At 47.2% G+C, this 25,021-nt stretch overlaps 1 protein-coding gene, 22 non-coding genes and 7 pseudogenes across 23 annotated transcripts; 29 read left to right on the top strand and 1 right to left on the bottom strand.

The window, feature by feature from the left end:
• The first annotated feature begins 292 nt into the window (after nt 1-292).
• Nucleotides 293-364, top strand: trnaq-uug (transfer RNA glutamine (anticodon UUG)). The gene has a single exon. It is a non-coding gene; the product is annotated as a tRNA-Gln (tRNA).
• Nucleotides 365-1,773: 1,409 nt separating this feature from the next.
• LOC127361069 (uncharacterized) lies at nt 1,774-1,882 on the top strand (annotated as a pseudogene).
• A 383-nt stretch (nt 1,883-2,265) lies between these two features.
• On the top strand, nt 2,266-2,348 carry trnal-cag (transfer RNA leucine (anticodon CAG)). The gene has a single exon. It is a non-coding gene; the product is annotated as a tRNA-Leu (tRNA).
• A 248-nt stretch (nt 2,349-2,596) lies between these two features.
• Nucleotides 2,597-2,668, top strand: trnaq-cug (transfer RNA glutamine (anticodon CUG)). The gene has a single exon. It is a non-coding gene; the product is annotated as a tRNA-Gln (tRNA).
• Nucleotides 2,669-2,950: 282 nt separating this feature from the next.
• Nucleotides 2,951-3,022, top strand: trnaq-uug (transfer RNA glutamine (anticodon UUG)). The gene has a single exon. It is a non-coding gene; the product is annotated as a tRNA-Gln (tRNA).
• Nucleotides 3,023-4,432: 1,410 nt separating this feature from the next.
• Nucleotides 4,433-4,541, top strand: LOC127361067 (uncharacterized; annotated as a pseudogene).
• A 383-nt stretch (nt 4,542-4,924) lies between these two features.
• Nucleotides 4,925-5,007, top strand: trnal-cag (transfer RNA leucine (anticodon CAG)). The gene has a single exon. It is a non-coding gene; the product is annotated as a tRNA-Leu (tRNA).
• A 248-nt stretch (nt 5,008-5,255) lies between these two features.
• trnaq-cug (transfer RNA glutamine (anticodon CUG)) lies at nt 5,256-5,327 on the top strand. The gene has a single exon. It is a non-coding gene; the product is annotated as a tRNA-Gln (tRNA).
• A 282-nt stretch (nt 5,328-5,609) lies between these two features.
• trnaq-uug (transfer RNA glutamine (anticodon UUG)) lies at nt 5,610-5,681 on the top strand. Its single transcript has one exon. It is a non-coding gene; the product is annotated as a tRNA-Gln (tRNA).
• A 1,411-nt stretch (nt 5,682-7,092) lies between these two features.
• On the top strand, nt 7,093-7,201 carry LOC127361066 (uncharacterized; annotated as a pseudogene).
• A 383-nt stretch (nt 7,202-7,584) lies between these two features.
• Nucleotides 7,585-7,667, top strand: trnal-cag (transfer RNA leucine (anticodon CAG)). The gene has a single exon. It is a non-coding gene; the product is annotated as a tRNA-Leu (tRNA).
• A 248-nt stretch (nt 7,668-7,915) lies between these two features.
• On the top strand, nt 7,916-7,987 carry trnaq-cug (transfer RNA glutamine (anticodon CUG)). Its single transcript has one exon. It is a non-coding gene; the product is annotated as a tRNA-Gln (tRNA).
• Nucleotides 7,988-8,269: 282 nt separating this feature from the next.
• trnaq-uug (transfer RNA glutamine (anticodon UUG)) lies at nt 8,270-8,341 on the top strand. The gene has a single exon. It is a non-coding gene; the product is annotated as a tRNA-Gln (tRNA).
• Nucleotides 8,342-9,750: 1,409 nt separating this feature from the next.
• Nucleotides 9,751-9,859, top strand: LOC127361065 (uncharacterized; annotated as a pseudogene).
• Nucleotides 9,860-10,242: 383 nt separating this feature from the next.
• Nucleotides 10,243-10,325, top strand: trnal-cag (transfer RNA leucine (anticodon CAG)). Its single transcript has one exon. It is a non-coding gene; the product is annotated as a tRNA-Leu (tRNA).
• A 248-nt stretch (nt 10,326-10,573) lies between these two features.
• trnaq-cug (transfer RNA glutamine (anticodon CUG)) lies at nt 10,574-10,645 on the top strand. The gene has a single exon. It is a non-coding gene; the product is annotated as a tRNA-Gln (tRNA).
• Nucleotides 10,646-10,927: 282 nt separating this feature from the next.
• trnaq-uug (transfer RNA glutamine (anticodon UUG)) lies at nt 10,928-10,999 on the top strand. Its single transcript has one exon. It is a non-coding gene; the product is annotated as a tRNA-Gln (tRNA).
• A 1,410-nt stretch (nt 11,000-12,409) lies between these two features.
• LOC127361063 (uncharacterized) lies at nt 12,410-12,518 on the top strand (annotated as a pseudogene).
• A 383-nt stretch (nt 12,519-12,901) lies between these two features.
• trnal-cag (transfer RNA leucine (anticodon CAG)) lies at nt 12,902-12,984 on the top strand. Its single transcript has one exon. It is a non-coding gene; the product is annotated as a tRNA-Leu (tRNA).
• A 248-nt stretch (nt 12,985-13,232) lies between these two features.
• On the top strand, nt 13,233-13,304 carry trnaq-cug (transfer RNA glutamine (anticodon CUG)). The gene has a single exon. It is a non-coding gene; the product is annotated as a tRNA-Gln (tRNA).
• A 282-nt stretch (nt 13,305-13,586) lies between these two features.
• Nucleotides 13,587-13,658, top strand: trnaq-uug (transfer RNA glutamine (anticodon UUG)). The gene has a single exon. It is a non-coding gene; the product is annotated as a tRNA-Gln (tRNA).
• A 1,409-nt stretch (nt 13,659-15,067) lies between these two features.
• Nucleotides 15,068-15,176, top strand: LOC127361061 (uncharacterized; annotated as a pseudogene).
• Nucleotides 15,177-15,559: 383 nt separating this feature from the next.
• Nucleotides 15,560-15,642, top strand: trnal-cag (transfer RNA leucine (anticodon CAG)). Its single transcript has one exon. It is a non-coding gene; the product is annotated as a tRNA-Leu (tRNA).
• Nucleotides 15,643-15,890: 248 nt separating this feature from the next.
• On the top strand, nt 15,891-15,962 carry trnaq-cug (transfer RNA glutamine (anticodon CUG)). The gene has a single exon. It is a non-coding gene; the product is annotated as a tRNA-Gln (tRNA).
• A 282-nt stretch (nt 15,963-16,244) lies between these two features.
• Nucleotides 16,245-16,316, top strand: trnaq-uug (transfer RNA glutamine (anticodon UUG)). Its single transcript has one exon. It is a non-coding gene; the product is annotated as a tRNA-Gln (tRNA).
• Nucleotides 16,317-17,727: 1,411 nt separating this feature from the next.
• LOC127361060 (uncharacterized) lies at nt 17,728-17,836 on the top strand (annotated as a pseudogene).
• Nucleotides 17,837-18,219: 383 nt separating this feature from the next.
• trnal-cag (transfer RNA leucine (anticodon CAG)) lies at nt 18,220-18,302 on the top strand. The gene has a single exon. It is a non-coding gene; the product is annotated as a tRNA-Leu (tRNA).
• A 248-nt stretch (nt 18,303-18,550) lies between these two features.
• Nucleotides 18,551-18,622, top strand: trnaq-cug (transfer RNA glutamine (anticodon CUG)). The gene has a single exon. It is a non-coding gene; the product is annotated as a tRNA-Gln (tRNA).
• Nucleotides 18,623-19,056: 434 nt separating this feature from the next.
• Nucleotides 19,057-20,615, bottom strand: LOC127361017 (uncharacterized). Its single transcript, XM_051395580.1, has 2 exons — nt 19,546-20,615; nt 19,057-19,407 (listed from the first exon to the last, which is right to left on the bottom strand). The coding sequence occupies exons 1-2, from the start codon at nt 20,613-20,615 to the stop codon at nt 19,323-19,325; spliced, it is 1,155 nt and encodes a 384-aa protein (XP_051251540.1). The 3' UTR covers nt 19,057-19,322.
• A 3,082-nt stretch (nt 20,616-23,697) lies between these two features.
• Nucleotides 23,698-23,769, top strand: trnaq-uug (transfer RNA glutamine (anticodon UUG)). Its single transcript has one exon. It is a non-coding gene; the product is annotated as a tRNA-Gln (tRNA).
• Nucleotides 23,770-25,021: the final 1,252 nt, after the last annotated feature.

Below are 25,021 nucleotides of genomic sequence, written 5' to 3'. Positions count from 1 at the left end.
GTCTCGGTGGGACCTGGTTTTGAAGCTGCAGTACCGCACGGAATGCCACTTGTCCATCCTCGTACATGAGGAAGTTTTGAATTTGCCTCCTGCAAACCCCACAGATGAATGGATTCACAATGAATTTGTTAAACACGCAATGCTCCCTTCGTCAGTGAACGAAAAGCTGTAAGTTTGTGAAATAGACCCAATTTTTCTCATGTCTTACATACCTTTTAGACTTACAACGCTTAACCTGGCCGGAAAACCTGATCTCTAATTATGTTGCAAAAGCTTGACAGGCATGTCCTGTGGTTCCATGGTGTAATGGTCAGCACTCTGGACTTTGAATCCAGTGATCCGAGTTCAAGTCTCGGTGGAACTTGATTTAATGCCAGTGACAGGTAAAAGAGTTAACCGTTGAGGTTGACGACGATGAAAGCTCTTCCAAGGATGTTCTGACCAGATGTCTAGAAAGAAAGGTCAGCAGTTCATATGACAAAATACACTATCAACTGCTTTTGTAAGGGTCAACACTGTCAACCTATCCAAGGTTACCGTGATATCTTTCCACATGCTACCCCTACCTTTTGCTGGAATAATTGTGGATCATTTTCTGTGATTTTTCATGAACACGGCTCTCTGCCGGACAACAGTGGATTCTTCACTTGGGGTTGGGAGTGACTTGGTGGCCCAAGAGAAGGAGTCCAAGTGCAAGTTTGGGACAAGATGGCTGAGTGCTCTAAGGTGCTGCGTTCAGCTCTAAGGGCCGTAGTTCGCGCCACATAGTTCTTTTCCCGTTGCACAAGAGCCCGTTGTACAAGACCCTAATGCATATCGATGGGACAAAGGTTAAGCGCGTCGACAGATCAAGAGACCAAACAAGCATTTTTTTTCCTGAATGAAGAAAGTCCTTCTGTTTGCTCAGATTATGTTAAAATTCTACCGCTGCACCGTTGAGAGCATCCATCCAGATTCAAAAGCAAAGCGCTGAAAGAGTCAGGATGGTCTAAAATGATGTTTGGAAAGAAAGGTCAGCAGATCATATGACAAAATACAGTAGCAGCACTGTTTGTAAGGGTCTACGTTGTCAACCTATCCAAAGTTACCATGATGTGTTTCCACACGCTACTCCTGTCGGTTGCTGGATTCATTGTTTTTTTGGGGAGCCGATCCTTTCAACAAATATCCCAGCTCTTAGCACCGACTCGTGGCCCACCCTCGGGGCTGGACCTGAGTTCCAGGCCTGCTCCACTCCCCGCAACACGGAGTCATGGGTCCGGGTCAGAAGTGTGCGGCGTGCTAAACGTTCCAGCCGACGAATTGCAGCTGACACTCTCTTGCTGAGCAGCAAATTCCAAACTCTGGACAGTGGGGATCAACTGCGGCTTCCAGGGAAGCGCAAGCTGAGTGAGCGCCCATCTCCTGGCCAGACCCCCGCTCCTGACGTGGTGGCTGATGGCTCCCCTACCACCACAGATCCAGCCTTGGTCCAGCCACGCTCTGCCTCCAACGCAGCAGAGGGTCCCCCGCCTCCCAGGTCCGGATTGGTGCTAGTCGAGATCGCCTACCTTCTCCTGTTCGTCAGGAATGACCCTCAACCAACAGGCTTGGCTCATCCGTCTACTGAGTGCTTTAAACAAATCAATAAAAGTTGGTCGTCAAATCGTACGTACATAAATAAACGTCTTGAATGTATTCTCACATTCTCCTACGCATAGACCCTAATCTGACAGAATAACAGAACATGGTGTAACAACGTCTTTAAAGGGTCCATTTGCAGGTGCAGCTCTCGCTTACGGCCAGACCACCCTGAACACGCCCGATCTCGGAAGCTAAGCGGGGTTGGGCCTGTTTAGTACTTGGATAGGAGACTGCCTAGGAATACCAGGTGCTGCAAGCTTTTTCATTTCTCTTAACAAACAGCAGAGGCTGCTTCTTCTAAACAGAACGTTGTCATATGATACAGTAGCATCACTATTTGTAAGTGCACTGTCTACGTTGTCAACCTATCCAAAGTTACCGTGATGTTTTTCCACACGCCACTCCTATCGGTTACTGGATTCATTGTAAGAATCATTCAAATCAGAGGCTTATGGGGCTATTTCCCAAATCCTCAGTGTACGCTTAGCCCAGTTATCTACGCTTAGCCCGGTCAAGAGACCAAACGAGCATTTTCCTCTTCCTGAATGAAGAAAATCCTTCTGTTCGCCCAGATTCAGTTGAAATTCTACCCCTGCACCATCGAGACGATTCTTCGAGATCCGAAAAAGATCAGCTCAAGGCGTCAGGATGGCCGAGCGGTCTAAGGCGCTGCGTTCAGGTCGCAGTCTCCCCTGGAGGCGTGGGTTCGAATCCCACTTCTGACAGCAACAGTTTTCCACTCCGCTAACTCTGTGTTTGGAAAGAAACACATATGAGCAAATACATTAGCAGCACCGTTTGTAAGGCTTTACCTAGTCAACCTATGTAAAGGTTCCATGTGTTTCAACACGCTACCCACATCTCCTGCTGCATTCATTGTTTGTAGGCAGTCGTGTCTTTCGTCACCTATGCGCTGCATCGTTAACATACATGGGAATGCACCGTGAGAAAGGACCTCTTGTGGCCATGTGCCGGTTCCATGGTGTAATGGTTAGCACTCTGGGCTCTGAATCCAGCGATCCGAGTTCAAGTCTCGGTGGGACCTGGTTTTGAAGCTGCAGTACCGCACGGAATGCCACTTGTCCATCCTCGTACATGAGGAAGTTTTGAATTTGCCTCCTGCAAACCCCACAGATGAATGGATTCACAATGAATTTGTTAAACACGCAATGCTCCCTTCCCTGTCAGTGAACGAAACAGCTGTAAGTTTGTCGAAATAGACCCAATTTTTCTCATGTCTTACATACCTTTTAGACTTACAACGCTTAACCTGGCCGGAAAACCTGATCTCTAATTATGTTGCAAAAGCTTGACAGGCATGTCCTGTGGTTCCATGGTGTAATGGTCAGCACTCTGGACTTTGAATCCAGTGATCCGAGTTCAAGTCTCGGTGGAACTTGATTTAATGCCAGTGACAGGTAAAAGAGTTAACCGTTGAGGTTGACGACGATGAAAGCTCTTCCAAGGATGTTCTGACCAGATGTCTAGAAAGAAAGGTCAGCAGTTCATATGACAAAATACACTATCAACTGCTTTTGTAAGGGTCAACACTGTCAACCTATCCAAGGTTACCGTGATATCTTTCCACATGCTACCCCTACCTTTTGCTGGAATAATTGTGGATCATTTTCTGTGATTTTTCATGAACACGGCTCTCTGCCGGACAACAGTGGATTCTTCACTTGGGGTTGGGAGTGACTTGGTGGCCCAAGAGAAGGAGTCCAAGTGCAAGTTTGGGACAAGATGGCTGAGTGCTCTAAGGTGCTGCGTTCAGCTCTAAGGGCCGTAGTTCGCGCCACATAGTTCTTTTCCCGTTGCACAAGAGCCCGTTGTACAAGACCCTAATGCATATCGATGGGACAAAGGTTAAGCGCGTCGACAGATCAAGAGACCAAACAAGCATTTTTTTTCCTGAATGAAGAAAGTCCTTCTGTTTGCTCAGATTATGTTAAAATTCTACCGCTGCACCGTTGAGAGCATCCATCCAGATTCAAAAGCAAAGCGCTGAAAGAGTCAGGATGGTCTAAAATGATGTTTGGAAAGAAAGGTCAGCAGATCATATGACAAAATACAGTAGCAGCACTGTTTGTAAGGGTCTACGTTGTCAACCTATCCAAAGTTACCATGATGTGTTTCCACACGCTACTCCTGTCGGTTGCTGGATTCATTGTTTTTTTGGGGAGCCGATCCTTTCAACAAATATCCCAGCTCTTAGCACCGACTCGTGGCCCACCCTCGGGGCTGGACCTGAGTTCCAGGCCTGCTCCACTCCCCGCAACACGGAGTCATGGGTCCGGGTCAGAAGTGTGCGGCGTGCTAAACGTTCCAGCCGACGAATTGCAGCTGACACTCTCTTGCTGAGCAGCAAATTCCAAACTCTGGACAGTGGGGATCAACTGCGGCTTCCAGGGAAGCGCAAGCTGAGTGAGCGCCCATCTCCTGGCCAGACCCCCCGCTCCTGACGTGGTGGCTGATGGCTCCCCTACCACCACAGATCCAGCCTTGGTCCAGCCACGCTCTGCCTCCAACGCAGCAGAGGGTCCCCCGCCTCCCAGGTCCGGATTGGTGCTAGTCGAGATCGCCTACCTTCTCCTGTTCGTCAGGAATGACCCTCAACCAACAGGCTTGGCTCATCCGTCTACTGAGTGCTTTAAACAAATCAATAAAAGTTGGTCGTCAAATCGTACGTACATAAATAAACGTCTTGAATGTATTCTCACATTCTCCTACGCATAGACCCTAATCTGACAGAATAACAGAACATGGTGTAACAACGTCTTTAAAGGGTCCATTTGCAGGTGCAGCTCTCGCTTACGGCCAGACCACCCTGAACACGCCCGATCTCGGAAGCTAAGCGGGGTTGGGCCTGTTTAGTACTTGGATAGGAGACTGCCTAGGAATACCAGGTGCTGCAAGCTTTTTCATTTCTCTTAACAAACAGCAGAGGCTGCTTCTTCTAAACAGAACGTTGTCATATGATACAGTAGCATCACTATTTGTAAGTGCACTGTCTACGTTGTCAACCTATCCAAAGTTACCGTGATGTTTTTCCACACGCCACTCCTATCGGTTACTGGATTCATTGTAAGAATCATTCAAATCAGAGGCTTATGGGGCTATTTCCCAAATCCTCAGTGTACGCTTAGCCCAGTTATCTACGCTTAGCCCGGTCAAGAGACCAAACGAGCATTTTCCTCTTCCTGAATGAAGAAAATCCTTCTGTTCGCCCAGATTCAGTTGAAATTCTACCCCTGCACCATCGAGACGATTCTTCGAGATCCGAAAAAGATCAGCTCAAGGCGTCAGGATGGCCGAGCGGTCTAAGGCGCTGCGTTCAGGTCGCAGTCTCCCCTGGAGGCGTGGGTTCGAATCCCACTTCTGACAGCAACAGTTTTCCACTCCGCTAACTCTGTGTTTGGAAAGAAACACATATGAGCAAATACATTAGCAGCACCGTTTGTAAGGCTTTACCTAGTCAACCTATGTAAAGGTTCCATGTGTTTCAACACGCTACCCACATCTCCTGCTGCATTCATTGTTTGTAGGCAGTCGTGTCTTTCGTCACCTATGCGCTGCATCGTTAACATACATGGGAATGCACCGTGAGAAAGGACCTCTTGTGGCCATGTGCCGGTTCCATGGTGTAATGGTTAGCACTCTGGGCTCTGAATCCAGCGATCCGAGTTCAAGTCTCGGTGGGACCTGGTTTTGAAGCTGCAGTACCGCACGGAATGCCACCTGTCCATCCTCGTACATGAGGAAGTTTTGAATTTGCCTCCTGCAAACCCCACAGATGAATGGATTCACAATGAATTTGTTAAACACGCAATGCTCCCTTCCCTGTCAGTGAACGAAACAGCTGTAAGTTTGTCGAAATAGACCCAATTTTTCTCATGTCTTACATACCTTTTAGACTTACAACGCTTAACCTGGCCGGAAAACCTGATCTCTAATTATGTTGCAAAAGCTTGACAGGCATGTCCTGTGGTTCCATGGTGTAATGGTCAGCACTCTGGACTTTGAATCCAGTGATCCGAGTTCAAGTCTCGGTGGAACTTGATTTAATGCCAGTGACAGGTAAAAGAGTTAACCGTTGAGGTTGACGACGATGAAAGCTCTTCCAAGGATGTTCTGACCAGATGTCTAGAAAGAAAGGTCAGCAGTTCATATGACAAAATACACTATCAACTGCTTTTGTAAGGGTCAACACTGTCAACCTATCCAAGGTTACCGTGATATCTTTCCACATGCTACCCCTACCTTTTGCTGGAATAATTGTGGATCATTTTCTGTGATTTTTCATGAACACGGCTCTCTGCCGGACAACAGTGGATTCTTCACTTGGGGTTGGGAGTGACTTGGTGGCCCAAGAGAAGGAGTCCAAGTGCAAGTTTGGGACAAGATGGCTGAGTGCTCTAAGGTGCTGCGTTCAGCTCTAAGGGCCGTAGTTCGCGCCACATAGTTCTTTTCCCGTTGCACAAGAGCCCGTTGTACAAGACCCTAATGCATATCGATGGGACAAAGGTTAAGCGCGTCGACAGATCAAGAGACCAAACAAGCATTTTTTTTCCTGAATGAAGAAAGTCCTTCTGTTTGCTCAGATTATGTTAAAATTCTACCGCTGCACCGTTGAGAGCATCCATCCAGATTCAAAAGCAAAGCGCTGAAAGAGTCAGGATGGTCTAAAATGATGTTTGGAAAGAAAGGTCAGCAGATCATATGACAAAATACAGTAGCAGCACTGTTTGTAAGGGTCTACGTTGTCAACCTATCCAAAGTTACCATGATGTGTTTCCACACGCTACTCCTGTCGGTTGCTGGATTCATTGTTTTTTTGGGGAGCCGATCCTTTCAACAAATATCCCAGCTCTTAGCACCGACTCGTGGCCCACCCTCGGGGCTGGACCTGAGTTCCAGGCCTGCTCCACTCCCCGCAACACGGAGTCATGGGTCCGGGTCAGAAGTGTGCGGCGTGCTAAACGTTCCAGCCGACGAATTGCAGCTGACACTCTCTTGCTGAGCAGCAAATTCCAAACTCTGGACAGTGGGGATCAACTGCGGCTTCCAGGGAAGCGCAAGCTGAGTGAGCGCCCATCTCCTGGCCAGACCCCCCGCTCCTGACGTGGTGGCTGATGGCTCCCCTACCACCACAGATCCAGCCTTGGTCCAGCCACGCTCTGCCTCCAACGCAGCAGAGGGTCCCCCCGCCTCCCAGGTCCGGATTGGTGCTAGTCGAGATCGCCTACCTTCTCCTGTTCGTCAGGAATGACCCTCAACCAACAGGCTTGGCTCATCCGTCTACTGAGTGCTTTAAACAAATCAATAAAAGTTGGTCGTCAAATCGTACGTACATAAATAAACGTCTTGAATGTATTCTCACATTCTCCTACGCATAGACCCTAATCTGACAGAATAACAGAACATGGTGTAACAACGTCTTTAAAGGGTCCATTTGCAGGTGCAGCTCTCGCTTACGGCCAGACCACCCTGAACACGCCCGATCTCGGAAGCTAAGCGGGGTTGGGCCTGTTTAGTACTTGGATAGGAGACTGCCTAGGAATACCAGGTGCTGCAAGCTTTTTCATTTCTCTTAACAAACAGCAGAGGCTGCTTCTTCTAAACAGAACGTTGTCATATGATACAGTAGCATCACTATTTGTAAGTGCACTGTCTACGTTGTCAACCTATCCAAAGTTACCGTGATGTTTTTCCACACGCCACTCCTATCGGTTACTGGATTCATTGTAAGAATCATTCAAATCAGAGGCTTATGGGGCTATTTCCCAAATCCTCAGTGTACGCTTAGCCCAGTTATCTACGCTTAGCCCGGTCAAGAGACCAAACGAGCATTTTCCTCTTCCTGAATGAAGAAAATCCTTCTGTTCGCCCAGATTCAGTTGAAATTCTACCCCTGCACCATCGAGACGATTCTTCGAGATCCGAAAAAGATCAGCTCAAGGCGTCAGGATGGCCGAGCGGTCTAAGGCGCTGCGTTCAGGTCGCAGTCTCCCCTGGAGGCGTGGGTTCGAATCCCACTTCTGACAGCAACAGTTTTCCACTCCGCTAACTCTGTGTTTGGAAAGAAACACATATGAGCAAATACATTAGCAGCACCGTTTGTAAGGCTTTACCTAGTCAACCTATGTAAAGGTTCCATGTGTTTCAACACGCTACCCACATCTCCTGCTGCATTCATTGTTTGTAGGCAGTCGTGTCTTTCGTCACCTATGCGCTGCATCGTTAACATACATGGGAATGCACCGTGAGAAAGGACCTCTTGTGGCCATGTGCCGGTTCCATGGTGTAATGGTTAGCACTCTGGGCTCTGAATCCAGCGATCCGAGTTCAAGTCTCGGTGGGACCTGGTTTTGAAGCTGCAGTACCGCACGGAATGCCACTTGTCCATCCTCGTACATGAGGAAGTTTTGAATTTGCCTCCTGCAAACCCCACAGATGAATGGATTCACAATGAATTTGTTAAACACGCAATGCTCCCTTCCCTGTCAGTGAACGAAACAGCTGTAAGTTTGTCGAAATAGACCCAATTTTTCTCATGTCTTACATACCTTTTAGACTTACAACGCTTAACCTGGCCGGAAAACCTGATCTCTAATTATGTTGCAAAAGCTTGACAGGCATGTCCTGTGGTTCCATGGTGTAATGGTCAGCACTCTGGACTTTGAATCCAGTGATCCGAGTTCAAGTCTCGGTGGAACTTGATTTAATGCCAGTGACAGGTAAAAGAGTTAACCGTTGAGGTTGACGACGATGAAAGCTCTTCCAAGGATGTTCTGACCAGATGTCTAGAAAGAAAGGTCAGCAGTTCATATGACAAAATACACTATCAACTGCTTTTGTAAGGGTCAACACTGTCAACCTATCCAAGGTTACCGTGATATCTTTCCACATGCTACCCCTACCTTTTGCTGGAATAATTGTGGATCATTTTCTGTGATTTTTCATGAACACGGCTCTCTGCCGGACAACAGTGGATTCTTCACTTGGGGTTGGGAGTGACTTGGTGGCCCAAGAGAAGGAGTCCAAGTGCAAGTTTGGGACAAGATGGCTGAGTGCTCTAAGGTGCTGCGTTCAGCTCTAAGGGCCGTAGTTCGCGCCACATAGTTCTTTTCCCGTTGCACAAGAGCCCGTTGTACAAGACCCTAATGCATATCGATGGGACAAAGGTTAAGCGCGTCGACAGATCAAGAGACCAAACAAGCATTTTTTTTCCTGAATGAAGAAAGTCCTTCTGTTTGCTCAGATTATGTTAAAATTCTACCGCTGCACCGTTGAGAGCATCCATCCAGATTCAAAAGCAAAGCGCTGAAAGAGTCAGGATGGTCTAAAATGATGTTTGGAAAGAAAGGTCAGCAGATCATATGACAAAATACAGTAGCAGCACTGTTTGTAAGGGTCTACGTTGTCAACCTATCCAAAGTTACCATGATGTGTTTCCACACGCTACTCCTGTCGGTTGCTGGATTCATTGTTTTTTTGGGGAGCCGATCCTTTCAACAAATATCCCAGCTCTTAGCACCGACTCGTGGCCCACCCTCGGGGCTGGACCTGAGTTCCAGGCCTGCTCCACTCCCCGCAACACGGAGTCATGGGTCCGGGTCAGAAGTGTGCGGCGTGCTAAACGTTCCAGCCGACGAATTGCAGCTGACACTCTCTTGCTGAGCAGCAAATTCCAAACTCTGGACAGTGGGGATCAACTGCGGCTTCCAGGGAAGCGCAAGCTGAGTGAGCGCCCATCTCCTGGCCAGACCCCCGCTCCTGACGTGGTGGCTGATGGCTCCCCTACCACCACAGATCCAGCCTTGGTCCAGCCACGCTCTGCCTCCAACGCAGCAGAGGGTCCCCCGCCTCCCAGGTCCGGATTGGTGCTAGTCGAGATCGCCTACCTTCTCCTGTTCGTCAGGAATGACCCTCAACCAACAGGCTTGGCTCATCCGTCTACTGAGTGCTTTAAACAAATCAATAAAAGTTGGTCGTCAAATCGTACGTACATAAATAAACGTCTTGAATGTATTCTCACATTCTCCTACGCATAGACCCTAATCTGACAGAATAACAGAACATGGTGTAACAACGTCTTTAAAGGGTCCATTTGCAGGTGCAGCTCTTGCTTACGGCCAGACCACCCTGAACACGCCCGATCTCGGAAGCTAAGCGGGGTTGGGCCTGTTTAGTACTTGGATAGGAGACTGCCTAGGAATACCAGGTGCTGCAAGCTTTTTCATTTCTCTTAACAAACAGCAGAGGCTGCTGCTTCTAAACAGAACGTTGTCATATGATACAGTAGCATCACTATTTGTAAGTGCACTGTCTACGTTGTCAACCTATCCAAAGTTACCGTGATGTTTTTCCACACGCCACTCCTATCGGTTACTGGATTCATTGTAAGAATCATTCAAATCAGAGGCTTATGGGGCTATTTCCCAAATCCTCAGTGTACGCTTAGCCCAGTTATCTACGCTTAGCCCGGTCAAGAGACCAAACGAGCATTTTCCTCTTCCTGAATGAAGAAAATCCTTCTGTTCGCCCAGATTCAGTTGAAATTCTACCCCTGCACCATCGAGACGATTCTTCGAGATCCGAAAAAGATCAGCTCAAGGCGTCAGGATGGCCGAGCGGTCTAAGGCGCTGCGTTCAGGTCGCAGTCTCCCCTGGAGGCGTGGGTTCGAATCCCACTTCTGACAGCAACAATTTTCCACTCCGCTAACTCTGTGTTTGGAAAGAAACACATATGAGCAAATACATTAGCAGCACCGTTTGTAAGGCTTTACCTAGTCAACCTATGTAAAGGTTCCATGTGTTTCAACACGCTACCCACATCTCCTGCTGCATTCATTGTTTGTAGGCAGTCGTGTCTTTCGTCACCTATGCGCTGCATCGTTAACATACATGGGAATGCACCGTGAGAAAGGACCTGTTGTGGCCATGTGCCGGTTCCATGGTGTAATGGTTAGCACTCTGGGCTCTGAATCCAGCGATCCGAGTTCAAGTCTCGGTGGGACCTGGTTTTGAAGCTGCAGTACCGCACGGAATGCCACTTGTCCATCCTCGTACATGAGGAAGTTTTGAATTTGCCTCCTGCAAACCCCACAGATGAATGGATTCACAATGAATTTGTTAAACACGCAATGCTCCCTTCCCTGTCAGTGAACGAAACAGCTGTAAGTTTGTCGAAATAGACCCAATTTTTCTCATGTCTTACATACCTTTTAGACTTACAACGCTTAACCTGGCCGGAAAACCTGATCTCTAATTATGTTGCAAAAGCTTGACAGGCATGTCCTGTGTTTCCATGGTGTAATGGTCAGCACTCTGGACTTTGAATCCAGTGATCCGAGTTCAAGTCTCGGTGGAACTTGATTTAATGCCAGTGACAGGTAAAAGAGTTAACCGTTGAGGTTGACGACGATGAAAGCTCTTCCAAGGATGTTCTGACCAGATGTCTAGAAAGAAAGGTCAGCAGTTCATATGACAAAATACACTATCAACTGCTTTTGTAAGGGTCAACACTGTCAACCTATCCAAGGTTACCGTGATATCTTTCCACATGCTACCCCTACCTTTTGCTGGAATAATTGTGGATCATTTTCTGTGATTTTTCATGAACACGGCTCTCTGCCGGACAACAGTGGATTCTTCACTTGGGGTTGGGAGTGACTTGGTGGCCCAAGAGAAGGAGTCCAAGTGCAAGTTTGGGACAAGATGGCTGAGTGCTCTAAGGTGCTGCGTTCAGCTCTAAGGGCCGTAGTTCGCGCCACATAGTTCTTTTCCCGTTGCACAAGAGCCCGTTGTACAAGACCCTAATGCATATCGATGGGACAAAGGTTAAGCGCGTCGACAGATCAAGAGACCAAACAAGCATTTTTTTCCTGAATGAAGAAAGTCCTTCTGTTTGCTCAGATTATGTTAAAATTCTACCGCTGCACCGTTGAGAGCATCCATCCAGATTCAAAAGCAAAGCGCTGAAAGAGTCAGGATGGTCTAAAATGATGTTTGGAAAGAAAGGTCAGCAGATCATATGACAAAATACAGTAGCAGCACTGTTTGTAAGGGTCTACGTTGTCAACCTATCCAAAGTTACCATGATGTGTTTCCACACGCTACTCCTGTCGGTTGCTGGATTCATTGTTTTTTTGGGGGAGCCGATCCTTTCAACAAATATCCCAGCTCTTAGCACCGACTCGTGGCCCACCCTCGGGGCTGGACCTGAGTTCCAGGCCTGCTCCACTCCCCGCAACACGGAGTCATGGGTCCGGGTCAGAAGTGTGCGGCGTGCTAAACGTTCCAGCCGACGAATTGCAGCTGACACTCTCTTGCTGAGCAGCAAATTCCAAACTCTGGACAGTGGGGATCAACTGCGGCTTCCAGGGAAGCGCAAGCTGAGTGAGCGCCCATCTCCTGGCCAGACCCCCGCTCCTGACGTGGTGGCTGATGGCTCCCCTACCACCACAGATCCAGCCTTGGTCCAGCCACGCTCTGCCTCCAACGCAGCAGAGGGTCCCCCGCCTCCCAGGTCCGGGATTGGTGCTAGTCGAGATCGCCTACCTTCTCCTGTTCGTCAGGAATGACCCTCAACCAACAGGCTTGGCTCATCCGTCTACTGAGTGCTTTAAACAAATCAATAAAAGTTGGTCGTCAAATCGTACGTACATAAATAAACGTCTTGAATGTATTCTCACATTCTCCTACGCATAGACCCTAATCTGACAGAATAACAGAACATGGTGTAACAACGTCTTTAAAGGGTCCATTTGCAGGTGCAGCTCTTGCTTACGGCCAGACCACCCTGAACACGCCCGATCTCGGAAGCTAAGCGGGGTTGGGCCTGTTTAGTACTTGGATAGGAGACTGCCTAGGAATACCAGGTGCTGCAAGCTTTTTCATTTCTCTTAACAAACAGCAGAGGCTGCTTCTTCTAAACAGAACGTTGTCATATGATACAGTAGCATCACTATTTGTAAGTGCACTGTCTACGTTGTCAACCTATCCAAAGTTACCGTGATGTTTTTCCACACGCCACTCCTATCGGTTACTGGATTCATTGTAAGAATCATTCAAATCAGAGGCTTATGGGGCTATTTCCCAAATCCTCAGTGTACGCTTAGCCCAGTTATCTACGCTTAGCCCGGTCAAGAGACCAAACGAGCATTTTCCTCTTCCTGAATGAAGAAAATCCTTCTGTTCGCCCAGATTCAGTTGAAATTCTACCCCTGCACCATCGAGACGATTGTTCGAGATCCGAAAAAGATCAGCTCAAGGCGTCAGGATGGCCGAGCGGTCTAAGGCGCTGCGTTCAGGTCGCAGTCTCCCCTGGAGGCGTGGGTTCAAATCCCACTTCTGACAGCAACAGTTTTCCACTCCGCTAACTCTGTGTTTGGAAAGAAACACATATGAGCAAATACATTAGCAGCACCGTTTGTAAGGCTTTACCTAGTCAACCTATGTAAAGGTTCCATGTGTTTCAACACGCTACCCACATCTCCTGCTGCATTCATTGTTTGTAGGCAGTCGTGTCTTTCGTCACCTATGCGCTGCATCGTTAACATACATGGGAATGCACCGTGAGAAAGGACCTCTTGTGGCCATGTGCCGGTTCCATGGTGTAATGGTTAGCACTCTGGGCTCTGAATCCAGCGATCCGAGTTCAAGTCTCGGTGGGACCTGGTTTTGAAGCTGCAGTACCGCACGGAATGCCACTTGTCCATCCTCGTACATGAGGAAGTTTTGAATTTGCCTCCTGCAAACCCCACAGATGAATGGATTCACAATGAATTTGTTAAACACGCAATGCTCCCTTCCCTGTCAGTGAACGAAACGGCTGTAAGTTTGTCGAAATAGACCCAATTTTTCTCATGTCTTACATACCTTTTAGACTTACAACGCTTAACCTGGCCGGAAAACCTGATCTCTAATTATGTTGCAAAAGCTTGACAGGCATGTCCTGTGTTTCCATGGTGTAATGGTCAGCACTCTGGACTTTGAATCCAGTGATCCGAGTTCAAGTCTCGGTGGAACTTGATTTAATGCCAGTGACAGGTAAAAGAGTTAACCGTTGAGGTTGACGACGATGAAAGCTCTTCCAAGGATGTTCTGACCAGATGTCTAGAAAGAAAGGTCAGCAGTTCATATGACAAAATACACTATCAACTGCTTTTGTAAGGGTCAACACTGTCAACCTATCCAAGGTTACCGTGATATCTTTCCACATGCTACCCCTACCTTTTGCTGGAATAATTGTGGATCATTTTCTGTGATTTTTCATGAACACGGCTCTCTGCCGGACAACAGTGGATTCTTCACTTGGGGTTGGGAGTGACTTGGTGGCCCAAGAGAAGGAGTCCAAGTGCAAGTTTGGGACAAGATGGCTGAGTGCTCTAAGGTGCTGCGTTCAGCTCTAAGGGCCGTAGTTCGCGCCACATAGTTCTTTTCCCGTTGCACAAGAGCCCGTTGTACAAGACCCTAATGCATATCGATGGGACAAAGGTTAAGCGCGTCGACAGATCAAGAGACCAAACAAGCATTTTTTTTCCTGAATGAAGAAAGTCCTTCTGTTTGCTCAGATTATGTTAAAATTCTACCGCTGCACCGTTGAGAGCATCCATCCAGATTCAAAAGCAAAGCGCTGAAAGAGTCAGGATGGTCTAAAATGATGTTTGGAAAGAAAGGTCAGCAGATCATATGACAAAATACAGTAGCAGCACTGTTTGTAAGGGTCTACGTTGTCAACCTATCCAAAGTTACCATGATGTGTTTCCACACGCTACTCCTGTCGGTTGCTGGATTCATTGTTTTTTTGGGGAGCCGATCCTTTCAACAAATATCCCAGCTCTTAGCACCGACTCGTGGCCCACCCTCGGGGCTGGACCTGAGTTCCAGGCCTGCTCCACTCCCCGCAACACGGAGTCATGGGTCCGGGTCAGAAGTGTGCGGCGTGCTAAACGTTCCAGCCGACGAATTGCAGCTGACACTCTCTTGCTGAGCAGCAAATTCCAAACTCTGGACAGTGGGGATCAACTGCGGCTTCCAGGGAAGCGCAAGCTGAGTGAGCGCCCATCTCCTGGCCAGACCCCCGCTCCTGACGTGGTGGCTGATGGCTCCCCTACCACCACAGATCCAGCCTTGGTCCAGCCACGCTCTGCCTCCAACGCAGCAGAGGGTCCCCCGCCTCCCAGGTCCGGATTGGTGCTAGTCGAGATCGCCTACCTTCTCCTGTTCGTCAGGAATGACCCTCAACCAACAGGCTTGGCTCATCCGTCTACTGAGTGCTTTAAACAAATCAATAAAAGTTGGTCGTCAAATCGTACGTACATAAATAAACGTCTTGAATGTATTCTCACATTCTCCTACGCATAGACCCTAATCTGACAGAATAACAGAACATGGTGTAACAACGTCTTTAAAGGGTCCATTTGCAGGTGCAGCTCTTGCTTACGGCCAGACCACCCTGAACACGCCCGATCTCGGAAGCTAAGCGGGGTTGGGCCTGTTTAGTACTTGGATAGGAGACTGCCTAGGAATACCAGGTGCTGCAAGCTTTTTCATTTCTCTTAACAAACAGCAGAGGCTGCTGCTTCTAAACAGAACGTTGTCATATGATACAGTAGCATCACTATTTGTAAGTGCACTGTCTACGTTGTCAACCTATCCAAAGTTACCGTGATGTTTTTCCACACGCCACTCCTATCGGTTACTGGATTCATTGTAAGAATCATTCAAATCAGAGGCTTATGGGGCTATTTCCCAAATCCTCAGTGTACGCTTAGCCCAGTTATCTACGCTTAGCCCGGTCAAGAGACCAAACGAGCATTTTCCTCTTCCTGAATGAAGAAAATCCTTCTGTCCGCCCAGATTCAGATGAAATTCTACCCCTGCACCATCGAGACGGTTCTTCGAGATCCGAAAAAAGTCAGCTCAAGGCGTCAGGATGGCCGAGCGGTCTAAGGCGCTGCGTTCAGGTCGCAGTCTCCCCTGGAGGCGTGGGTTCGAATCCCACTTCTGACAGCAACAATTTTCCACTCCGCTAACTCTGTGTTTGGAAAGAAACACATATGAGCAAATACATTAGCAGCACCGTTTGTAAGGCTTTACCTAGTCAACCTATGTAAAGGTTCCATGTGTTTCAACACGCTACCCACATCTCCTGCTGCATTCATTGTTTGTAGGCAGTCGTGTCTTTCGTCACCTATGCGCTGCATCGTTAACATACATGGGAATGCACCGTGAGAAAGGACCTGTTGTGGCCATGTGCCGGTTCCATGGTGTAATGGTTAGCACTCTGGGCTCTGAATCCAGCGATCCGAGTTCAAGTCTCGGTGGGACCTGGTTTTGAAGCTGCAGTACCGCACGGAATGCCACTTGTCCATCCTCGTACATGAGGAAGTTTTGAATTTGCCTCCTGCAAACCCCACAGATGAATGGATTCACAATGAATTTGTTAAACACGCAATGCTCCCTTCCCTGTCAGTGAACGAAACAGCTGTAAGTTTGTCGAAATAGACCCAATTTTTCTCATGTCTTACATACCTTTTAGACTTACAACGCTTAACCTGGCCGGAAAACCTGATCTCTAATTATGTTGCAAAAGCTTGACAGGCATGTCCTGTGTTTCCATGGTGTAATGGTCAGCACTCTGGACTTTGAATCCAGTGATCCGAGTTCAAGTCTCGGTGGAACTTGATTTAATGCCAGTGACAGGTAAAAGAGTTAACCGTTGAGGTTGACGACGATGAAAGCTCTTCCAAGGATGTTCTGACCAGATGTCTAGAAAGAAAGGTCAGCAGTTCATATGACAAAATACACTATCAACTGCTTTTGTAAGGGTCAACACTGTCAACCTATCCAAGGTTACCGTGATATCTTTCCACATGCTACCCCTACCTTTTGCTGGAATAATTGTGGATCATTTTCTGTGATTTTTCATGAACACGGCTCTCTGCCGGACAACAGTGGATTCTTCACTTGGGGTTGGGAGTGACTTGGTGGCCCAAGAGAAGGAGTCCAAGTGCAAGTTTGGGACAAGATGGCTGAGTGCTCTAAGGTGCTGCGTTCAGCTCTAAGGGCCGTAGTTCGCGCCACATAGTTCTTTTCCCGTTGCACAAGAGCCCGTTGTACAAGACCCTAATGCATATCGATGGGACAAAGGTTAAGCGCGTCGACAGATCAAGAGACCAAACAAGCATTTTTTTTCCTGAATGAAGAAAGTCCTTCTGTTTGCTCAGATTAAGTTAAAATTCTACCGCTGCACCGTTGAGAGCATCCATCCAGATTCAAAAGCAAAGCGCTGAAAGAGTCAGGATGGTCTAAAATGATGTTTGGAAAGAAAGGTCAGCAGATCATATGACAAAATACAGTAGCAGCACTGTTTGTAAGGGTCTACGTTGTCAACCTATCCAAAGTTACCATGATGTGTTTCCACACGCTACTCCTGTCGGTTGCTGGATTCATTGTTTTTTTGGGGAGCCGATCCTTTCAACAAATATCCCAGCTCTTAGCACCGACTCGTGGCCCACCCTCGGGGCTGGACCTGAGTTCCAGGCCTGCTCCACTCCCCGCAACACGGAGTCATGGGTCCGGGTCAGAAGTGTGCGGCGTGCTAAACGTTCCAGCCGACGAATTGCAGCTGACACTCTCTTGCTGAGCAGCAAATTCCAAACTCTGGACAGTGGGGATCAACTGCGGCTTCCAGGGAAGCGCAAGCTGAGTGAGCGCCCATCTCCTGGCCAGACCCCCCGCTCCTGACGTGGTGGCTGATGGCTCCCCTACCACCACAGATCCAGCCTTGGTCCAGCCACGCTCTGCCTCCAACGCAGCAGAGGGTCCCCCCGCCTCCCAGGTCCGGATTGGTGCTAGTCGAGATCGCCTACCTTCTCCTGTTCGTCAGGAATGACCCTCAACCAACAGGCTTGGCTCATCCGTCTACTGAGTGCTTTAAACAAATCAATAAAAGTTGGTCGTCAAATCGTACGTACATAAATAAACGTCTTGAATGTATTCTCACATTCTCCTACGCATAGACCGTAATCTGACAGAATAACAGGACATGGTGTAACAACGTCTTTAAAGGGTCCATTTGCAGGTGCAGCTCTCGCTTACGGCCAGACCACCCTGAACACGCCCGATCTCGGAAGCTAAGCGGGGTTGGGCCTGTTTAGTACTTGGATAGGAGACTGCCTAGGAATACCAGGTGCTGCAAGCTTTTTCATTTCTCTTAACAAACAGCAGAGGCTGCTTCTTCTAAACAGAACGTTGTCATATGATACAGTAGCATCACTATTTGTAAGTGCACTGTCTACGTTGTCAACCTATCCAAAGTTACCGCGATGTTTTTCCACACGCCACTCCTATCGGTTACTGGATTCATTGTAAGAATCATTCAAATCAGAGGCTTATGGGGCTATTTCCCAAATCCTCAGTGTACGCTTAGCCCAGTTATCTACGCTTAGCCCGGTCAAGAGACCAAACGAGCATTTTCCTCTTCCTGAATGAAGAAAATCCTTCTGTTCGCCCAGATTCAGTTGAAATTCTACCCCTGCACCATCGAGACGATTCTTCGAGATCCGAAAAAGATCAGCTCAAGGCGTCAGGATGGCCGAGCGGTCTAAGGCGCTGCGTTCAGGTCGCAGTCTCCCCTGGAGGCGTGGGTTCGAATCCCACTTCTGACAGCAACAGTTTTCCACTCCGCTAACTCTGTGTTTGGAAAGAAACACATATGAGCAAATACATTAGCAGCACCGTTTGTAAGGCTTTACCTAGTCAACCTATGTAAAGGTTCCATGTGTTTCAACACGCTACCCACATCTCCTGCTGCATTCACTGTTTGTAGGCAGTCGTGTCTTTCGTCACCTATGCGCTGCATCGTTAACATACATGGGAATGCACCGTGAGAAAGGACCTCTTGTGGCCATGTGCCGGTTCCATGGTGTAATGGTTAGCACTCTGGGCTCTGAATCCAGCGATCCGAGTTCAAGTCTCGGTGGGACCTGCTTTTGAAGCTGCAGTACCGCACGGAATCAGAACCCCGAAGGCATTTTGTGATTATTTATATTATACAACATTTCTAGGGGTATTAAGGGGTGCTGAATCCAAATCTGCTGTATATGAAGCTCAAAAATGTCCCAAAATGCCTCAAAATGGAGAAATTCAAAATGGCCGCCACCGCCAGGCTGAAATCTATTTTTCAGTATATCTTTTTGACTAAACAAGGTACAAACATGAATTAAATGTGCTTTTGTAAGTTTTCCTACATGGGCAATTCAATGCCATATTCAGATTTGAGATGTAATGTGAAGAAACTGCTTAGATATTGCAAAAATAGTTGTTTTTAAGTATGACCTATTATTGACTAATTAATATTTAAGTTATTATTATTACTATTATTGTTGATATTATCAGGCTACATTTACTTTCTTTGTATTTTGTTTTGAGGTCAAATGTACAAACAAATACAAAAAGATACAAACTTTAATTAAATGTTCACAGGTTTTCACACATGGGGAATTTAACATCCTGTCCTGATTTAGATCAAGTGTCAATAATCAGCTTGAAAATCACACATGTATAGAGAAAAAGGTGGTCATTAGTGATAAAGAAGTTGTCAATCAAATAAGATCCAAAAGCAGGAAGATCCATGGCTCATGGTGATATTCATTGAACTATATCCCAGTAGAGGTTACAGTGACAGCTTATTCACAGTCCTCTTCAATGTTCTGGCAAGTGTTGTCAAGTTTCCTGCAGTTGCATGCGTCTATACATTCCATGCGACTCTTTCTGAATAGAACAGATTAAATAGAATAGAAAGATTACAACCAGTACAAGTACAGGTACATTGGAATACTCTACCAGTCTATCATATTTGTACATTCTTGTACACAATGATCAACATCAGCTAATTCCCTATACACATACCTGCAGCTGCAGCGTTGGCTGAGGCATCCCTTGGTACACCCACATGAAGTGAACTCCCTGCAGGCTTTAGGCATAGGTGGCAGAGACATTAGCCGTGGCACTAATTGACCTTCCTTGTGTATCCATCCCATTTCATCCACTGGAGGAAGATCAGGATGTGGCAGGTGAGCTTGGTTCCAGATTGTCGCTTGATAGTGTGAACGCATGATATGAAACTTCACTGCATCTGAGGTTGGAGGCAGAGTCTCTTGTGGACAACCTTTGCAAAACAACTTCACTCTTGCTTTGTTGCATGTATCAACCTCAGGCACACCATACATCTTACAGATGAATTTCTCTGTTGAATTCACAATATCTTCTGTGAGAGGGCCCTTCCCATGGCCAGTAAGATCAGTGTGATGTTGCTCGAACACCTGCCAGGCTGTTTTCTTTCCGTGACCGCTGAACTGAGACACACTATCACAGCCAGTGATGGCATGGAAGGCAAGCAGTGTGTCCACTTGATCATCAGAGAGTAACTTGCGAATGTCATGTACTGGAAAATACTCTGGATACTTTGATGTCCCGGCTTTCATGTAGAGATGGGTACATCCAATTCTGTCATGATGTGCTAGAAGTAGAAGAAGCACGTCTGTGTCACGCGCTGACACGACTATTGTGTCCATAGGAGCCTGGATGCAGTGCAAAATCAGTCGTGTATCAGCCTCCTCATGGTCAGCACTCAGAGAGGAGATTTCAAGTTCTGGATCTGATGACTTGACAGTGGTCGCTTCAGCAAACCCACCTGATACTACAACGACTGGCTCATATTCTGGGCTGTGTTCTATCAGATGGTTTGAGAGTAGTCGAGCGAGATCTGCTTTGTTTTCTTCCAGTGCCATGAAGCTCGACCAGTCTGCTGGAAGTGGAACAGAGTCATTCACGATCTCTCTGCGTACTGGTTGGTGGCGCTGTTTACGCTTCTTTCTTGTGCCTGTTTTGATGGATTCGTCATGGTACCTGTCGAAGACTACATCAACCCTCTGGTACTTCTCTGCCATCTTCAACACTGTCAGCAAACTTGTTGGCATAGTTGCCGAATGTTGTGATGTCAGGCGGCTTCCCAAGTGCCATTACAAGTGCTTGGCCATCAATAAGAAAGCAGCTGGGTTCCTGAAGGGGCACATCTGCAGGGGTTTGGATATGTTTTGTCAGTATATTTACTAAAACAGATTTGTTGGTGGAATGTAGACTGCCGTTAGTTGCGGCCAGAGATGGCGGGATGGGCATGAGTTCATGCTGGAGAATATTTTCCAGGTCTACCTTGCGACCTGCTCTGTAAGCTGTGATGAGCCTTTGTAGAATCTGCCTGTCCACTTTGATGATGTTTTGCTTGTTCTTGGAAAGTTGCACGACTTCATACAAAGAGGCAAATGTTTTGGCTTTGTTCTTTCGAATGGGTGACTTCAGATCCAAGTGCTGGTCACTATCTGGAGGTTCACACAGACGTTTGTCCACAAACACTTTCATTTGTGCCTGTCCAAGCTGTTCTGCACCAAGCAGAGATTGTTGAATCTTGGGTGTGACCACGTCCTTGTTGATTATGTTCTTGAGTGTGTCCCCACCATCTTGAAACACACCGTGCTCTTTTAATGATAGACATATTCTGCTTTCATCCACATCATCTCTTTCCATTCTACTCTTTGTGCACTCTGTGTGTGTGTACTCATTGTCTTCATCATCTGTTGTCAGTCTCAGCATTGCTGTTGTCTGAGAAGCTATGACTGTTCTCAGATTATACGACAGTGTCCATCTACTGAGGGATGTTGGTATCCTGGTGATACTAGGCCTCCACTCTTATTTCCTGTAGAATTTAGCCACTCTGTACTTTGATCCGCTGAAACCTGATTGAAGCGTCGATCACTGCGTTTTACCACAAAGTTGCCTTTCTGAAACTCAAGGAGGATTTCTGGTGGGAGAGCAGACATCTCAGCCAGGTACACAGTACCTCATCTGGCGTAGTTTATATGATCGTACCTGAAGAAGAAGGGCAGCATACGTTTGAAAGCATACAGGTGGAGATCCCACAATTCATCACGTTGCGCTCTTGTGAAACAGAGTAGGATGCTGACCATAGTCATATAGTTCCACCAGAATGCAGCATTCGGGTCATCAACTGCAAGTGATGCAGAAAACTCTTTCATGGGCTGCTGGAATCGGTCTTTGGTCAGTTTGTCGACCAGTTGTGTGATGTGATCAGCATCTATGGACTGGCAGAGTCCATAGAGTTCAGCTCTCAGTGTAACATCAACCTCATCCAGATATGTGTAAAGCTGTGGGAGTAGTAGTTGCCAAAGAGCCTGCAGGGTAAGCTTGTGGGTCATCATAGCACGTGCATACCCCTTTCCTGCCATGACATGCTGAGCAGCATTTGCTCCCAGAAGATCACACTTGACCCATAGCTCCCTCAGGCCAGAATCAACCATGTGTTGTCCTATCACACCCAGGAAGTTCATGGCAATGTGAAGGCTTCCAAGGCAAGGTATAAACACGTCCTTGTATTCTTCTACTGACCACTTCAGTTCTAGCAACTTTGGATAAAGTGCCTCATCCACTGTCAGAATGACATGTTGTTGTTCCATTGATTTGGAGACATGGAGCACTCGCTTGACGACTGTGTTCAGTGTATCGAGTTCAGATGCAGGAGCCTGGATGATAGGTAGGTACCCTACTGTAGTTTTCTCTGGGTTGACTGTGCTTGCCTTTTGATTATACAATGTCCAGGAAGGCTTTGGTTTTTGAGATGTGCTGGACATGAAGAAGGCCATGTCTGTAGCTTGTGCTTTCTGTGCTGCGGGACATTGTTCAGATGACTGTGTGAAACAGTCTGCTGCTAATACACCACTGACTGGCCGCTCTGTGATTCCTCTCTTTGGTGCAGGTATGATATCAGTCATTGCCTTGGGGATGTTGAGGGTGTCTGACCTGGAGTAAAGATCAACTCCTTCAAGGAGATCACCTTCAGGTGGACCACGTTGCCAGGCAGCCACTTGAGTGGCATGGAATGTCCCTTTTCCGTCCAGAGTGTATTCGTTGATGTCAACATTGTCCGCTGAGAAATGAACAAAGCGTCCCGTTACCAGATTTTGTGGAATAACGGCACCATCATCCCCCATGGTCTCCAAGGTCGTCTTAGCCAGTTCAGTGTCAAGTTTGATTACCTCACGGTAACTCATAACATGACCTGCCTGGTGAAACATGTTCACCAACTCCTTTGAACGTGTAGCTTGATGAAGGGTACTGGCCAGTCCTATGTGCTTCGGAGTGAGGAACTTGTCTCCACTAGCTGTGTACATAAGATCCTGTGCAATGCTGAGGACTCTAAGCTGTCGTTTGGCTGTGTTCTTATCATAATCTTCAACGTCATCCTCCAGCAGGCGCTGACCACCTAGTAACAAGTTTGGGGAGTGCATTACAGCACATTTGACACATTTTACCTCAAAACAAAATACAAACTAAGTAAAAGTAGCCTGATAATATTAAGAATAATAACTTTAGTTCATAATAGTTCATAGTTAAAAACAAATATTTTTGCAATATCTAAGCAGTTTCTTCACATTACATCTCAAATCTGAATATGGCATTGAATTGCCCATGTAGTAAAACCTACAAAAGCACATTTAATTCATGTTTGTACCTTGTTTAGTCAAAAAGATATACTGAAACATAGATTTCAGCCTGGCGGTGGCGGCCATTTTGAATTTCTCAATTTTGAGGCATTTTGGGACATTTTTGAGCTTCATATACAGCAGATTTGGATTCAGCACTCCTTAATACCCCTAGAAATGTTGTATAATATAAATAATCACAAAATGCCTCCAGCACTTTAAATAAGCACATTTTCAGAAATTCTGCCTAGACTAACTTGTCCATCCTCGTACATGAGGAAGTTTTGAATTTGCCTCCTGCAAACCCCACAGATGAATGGATTCACAATGAATTTGTTAAACACGCAATGCTCCCTTCCCTGTCAGTGAACGAAACAGCTGTAAGTTTGTCGAAATAGACCCAATTTTTCTCATGTCTTACATACCTTTTAGACTTACAACGCTTAACCTGGCCGGAAAACCTGATCTCTAATTATGTTGCAAAAGCTTGACAAGCATGTCCTGTGGTTCCATGGTGTAATGGTCAGCACTCTGGACTTTGAATCCAGTGATCCGAGTTCAAGTCTCGGTGGAACTTGATTTAATGCCAGTGACAGGTAAAAGAGTTAACCGTTGAGGTTGACGACGATGAAAGCTCTTCCAAGGATGTTCTGACCAGATGTCTAGAAAGAAAGGTCAGCAGTTCATATGACAAAATACACTATCAACTGCTTTTGTAAGGGTCAACACTGTCAACCTATCCAAGGTTACCGTGATATCTTTCCACATGCTACCCCTACCTTTTGCTGGAATAATTGTGGATCATTTTCTGTGATTTTTCATGAACACGGCTCTCTGCCGGACAACAGTGGATTCTTCACTTGGGGTTGGGAGTGACTTGGTGGCCCAAGAGAAGGAGTCCAAGTGCAAGTTTGGGACAAGATGGCTGAGTGCTCTAAGGTGCTGCGTTCAGCTCTAAGGGCCGTAGTTCGCGCCACATAGTTCTTTTCCCGTTGCACAAGAGCCCGTTGTACAAGACCCTAATGCATATCGATGGGACAAAGGTTAAGCGCGTCGACAGATCAAGAGACCAAACAAGCATTTTTTTTCCTGAATGAAGAAAGTCCTTCTGTTTGCTCAGATTATGTTAAAATTCTACCGCTGCACCGTTGAGAGCATCCATCCAGATTCAAAAGCAAAGCGCTGAAAGAGTCAGGATGGTCTAAAATGATGTTTGGAAAGAAAGGTCAGCAGATCATATGACAAAATACAGTAGCAGCACTGTTTGTAAGGGTCTACGTTGTCAACCTATCCAAAGTTACCATGATGTGTTTCCACACGCTACTCCTGTCGGTTGCTGGATTCATTGTTTTTTTGGGGAGCCGATCCTTTCAACAAATATCCCAGCTCTTAGCACCGACTCGTGGCCCACCCTCGGGGCTGGACCTGAGTTCCAGGCCTGCTCCACTCCCCGCAACACGGAGTCATGGGTCCGGGTCAGAAGTGTGCGGCGTGCTAAACGTTCCAGCCGACGAATTGCAGCTGACACTCTCTTGCTGAGCAGCAAATTCCAAACTCTGGACAGTGGGGATCAACTGCGGCTTCCAGGGAAGCGCAAGCTGAGTGAGCGCCCATCTCCTGGCCAGACCCCCCGCTCCTGACGTGGTGGCTGATGGCTCCCCTACCACCACAGATCCAGCCTTGGTCCAGCCACGCTCTGCCTCCAACGCAGCAGAGGGTCCCCCCGCCTCCCAGGTCCGGATTGGTGCTAGTCGAGATCGCCTACCTTCTCCTGTTCATCAGGAATGACCCTCAACCAACAGGCTTGGCTCATCCGTCTACTGAGTGCT

Source organism: Dicentrarchus labrax, unplaced genomic scaffold (genome assembly GCF_905237075.1).
Source record: "Dicentrarchus labrax unplaced genomic scaffold, dlabrax2021, whole genome shotgun sequence".
In the NCBI taxonomy this organism is placed as follows: domain Eukaryota; kingdom Metazoa; phylum Chordata; class Actinopteri; family Moronidae; genus Dicentrarchus; species Dicentrarchus labrax.
The sequence above is the reverse complement of the archived record's forward strand: the minus strand, read 5'-3'. Positions and strand labels throughout refer to the sequence as shown.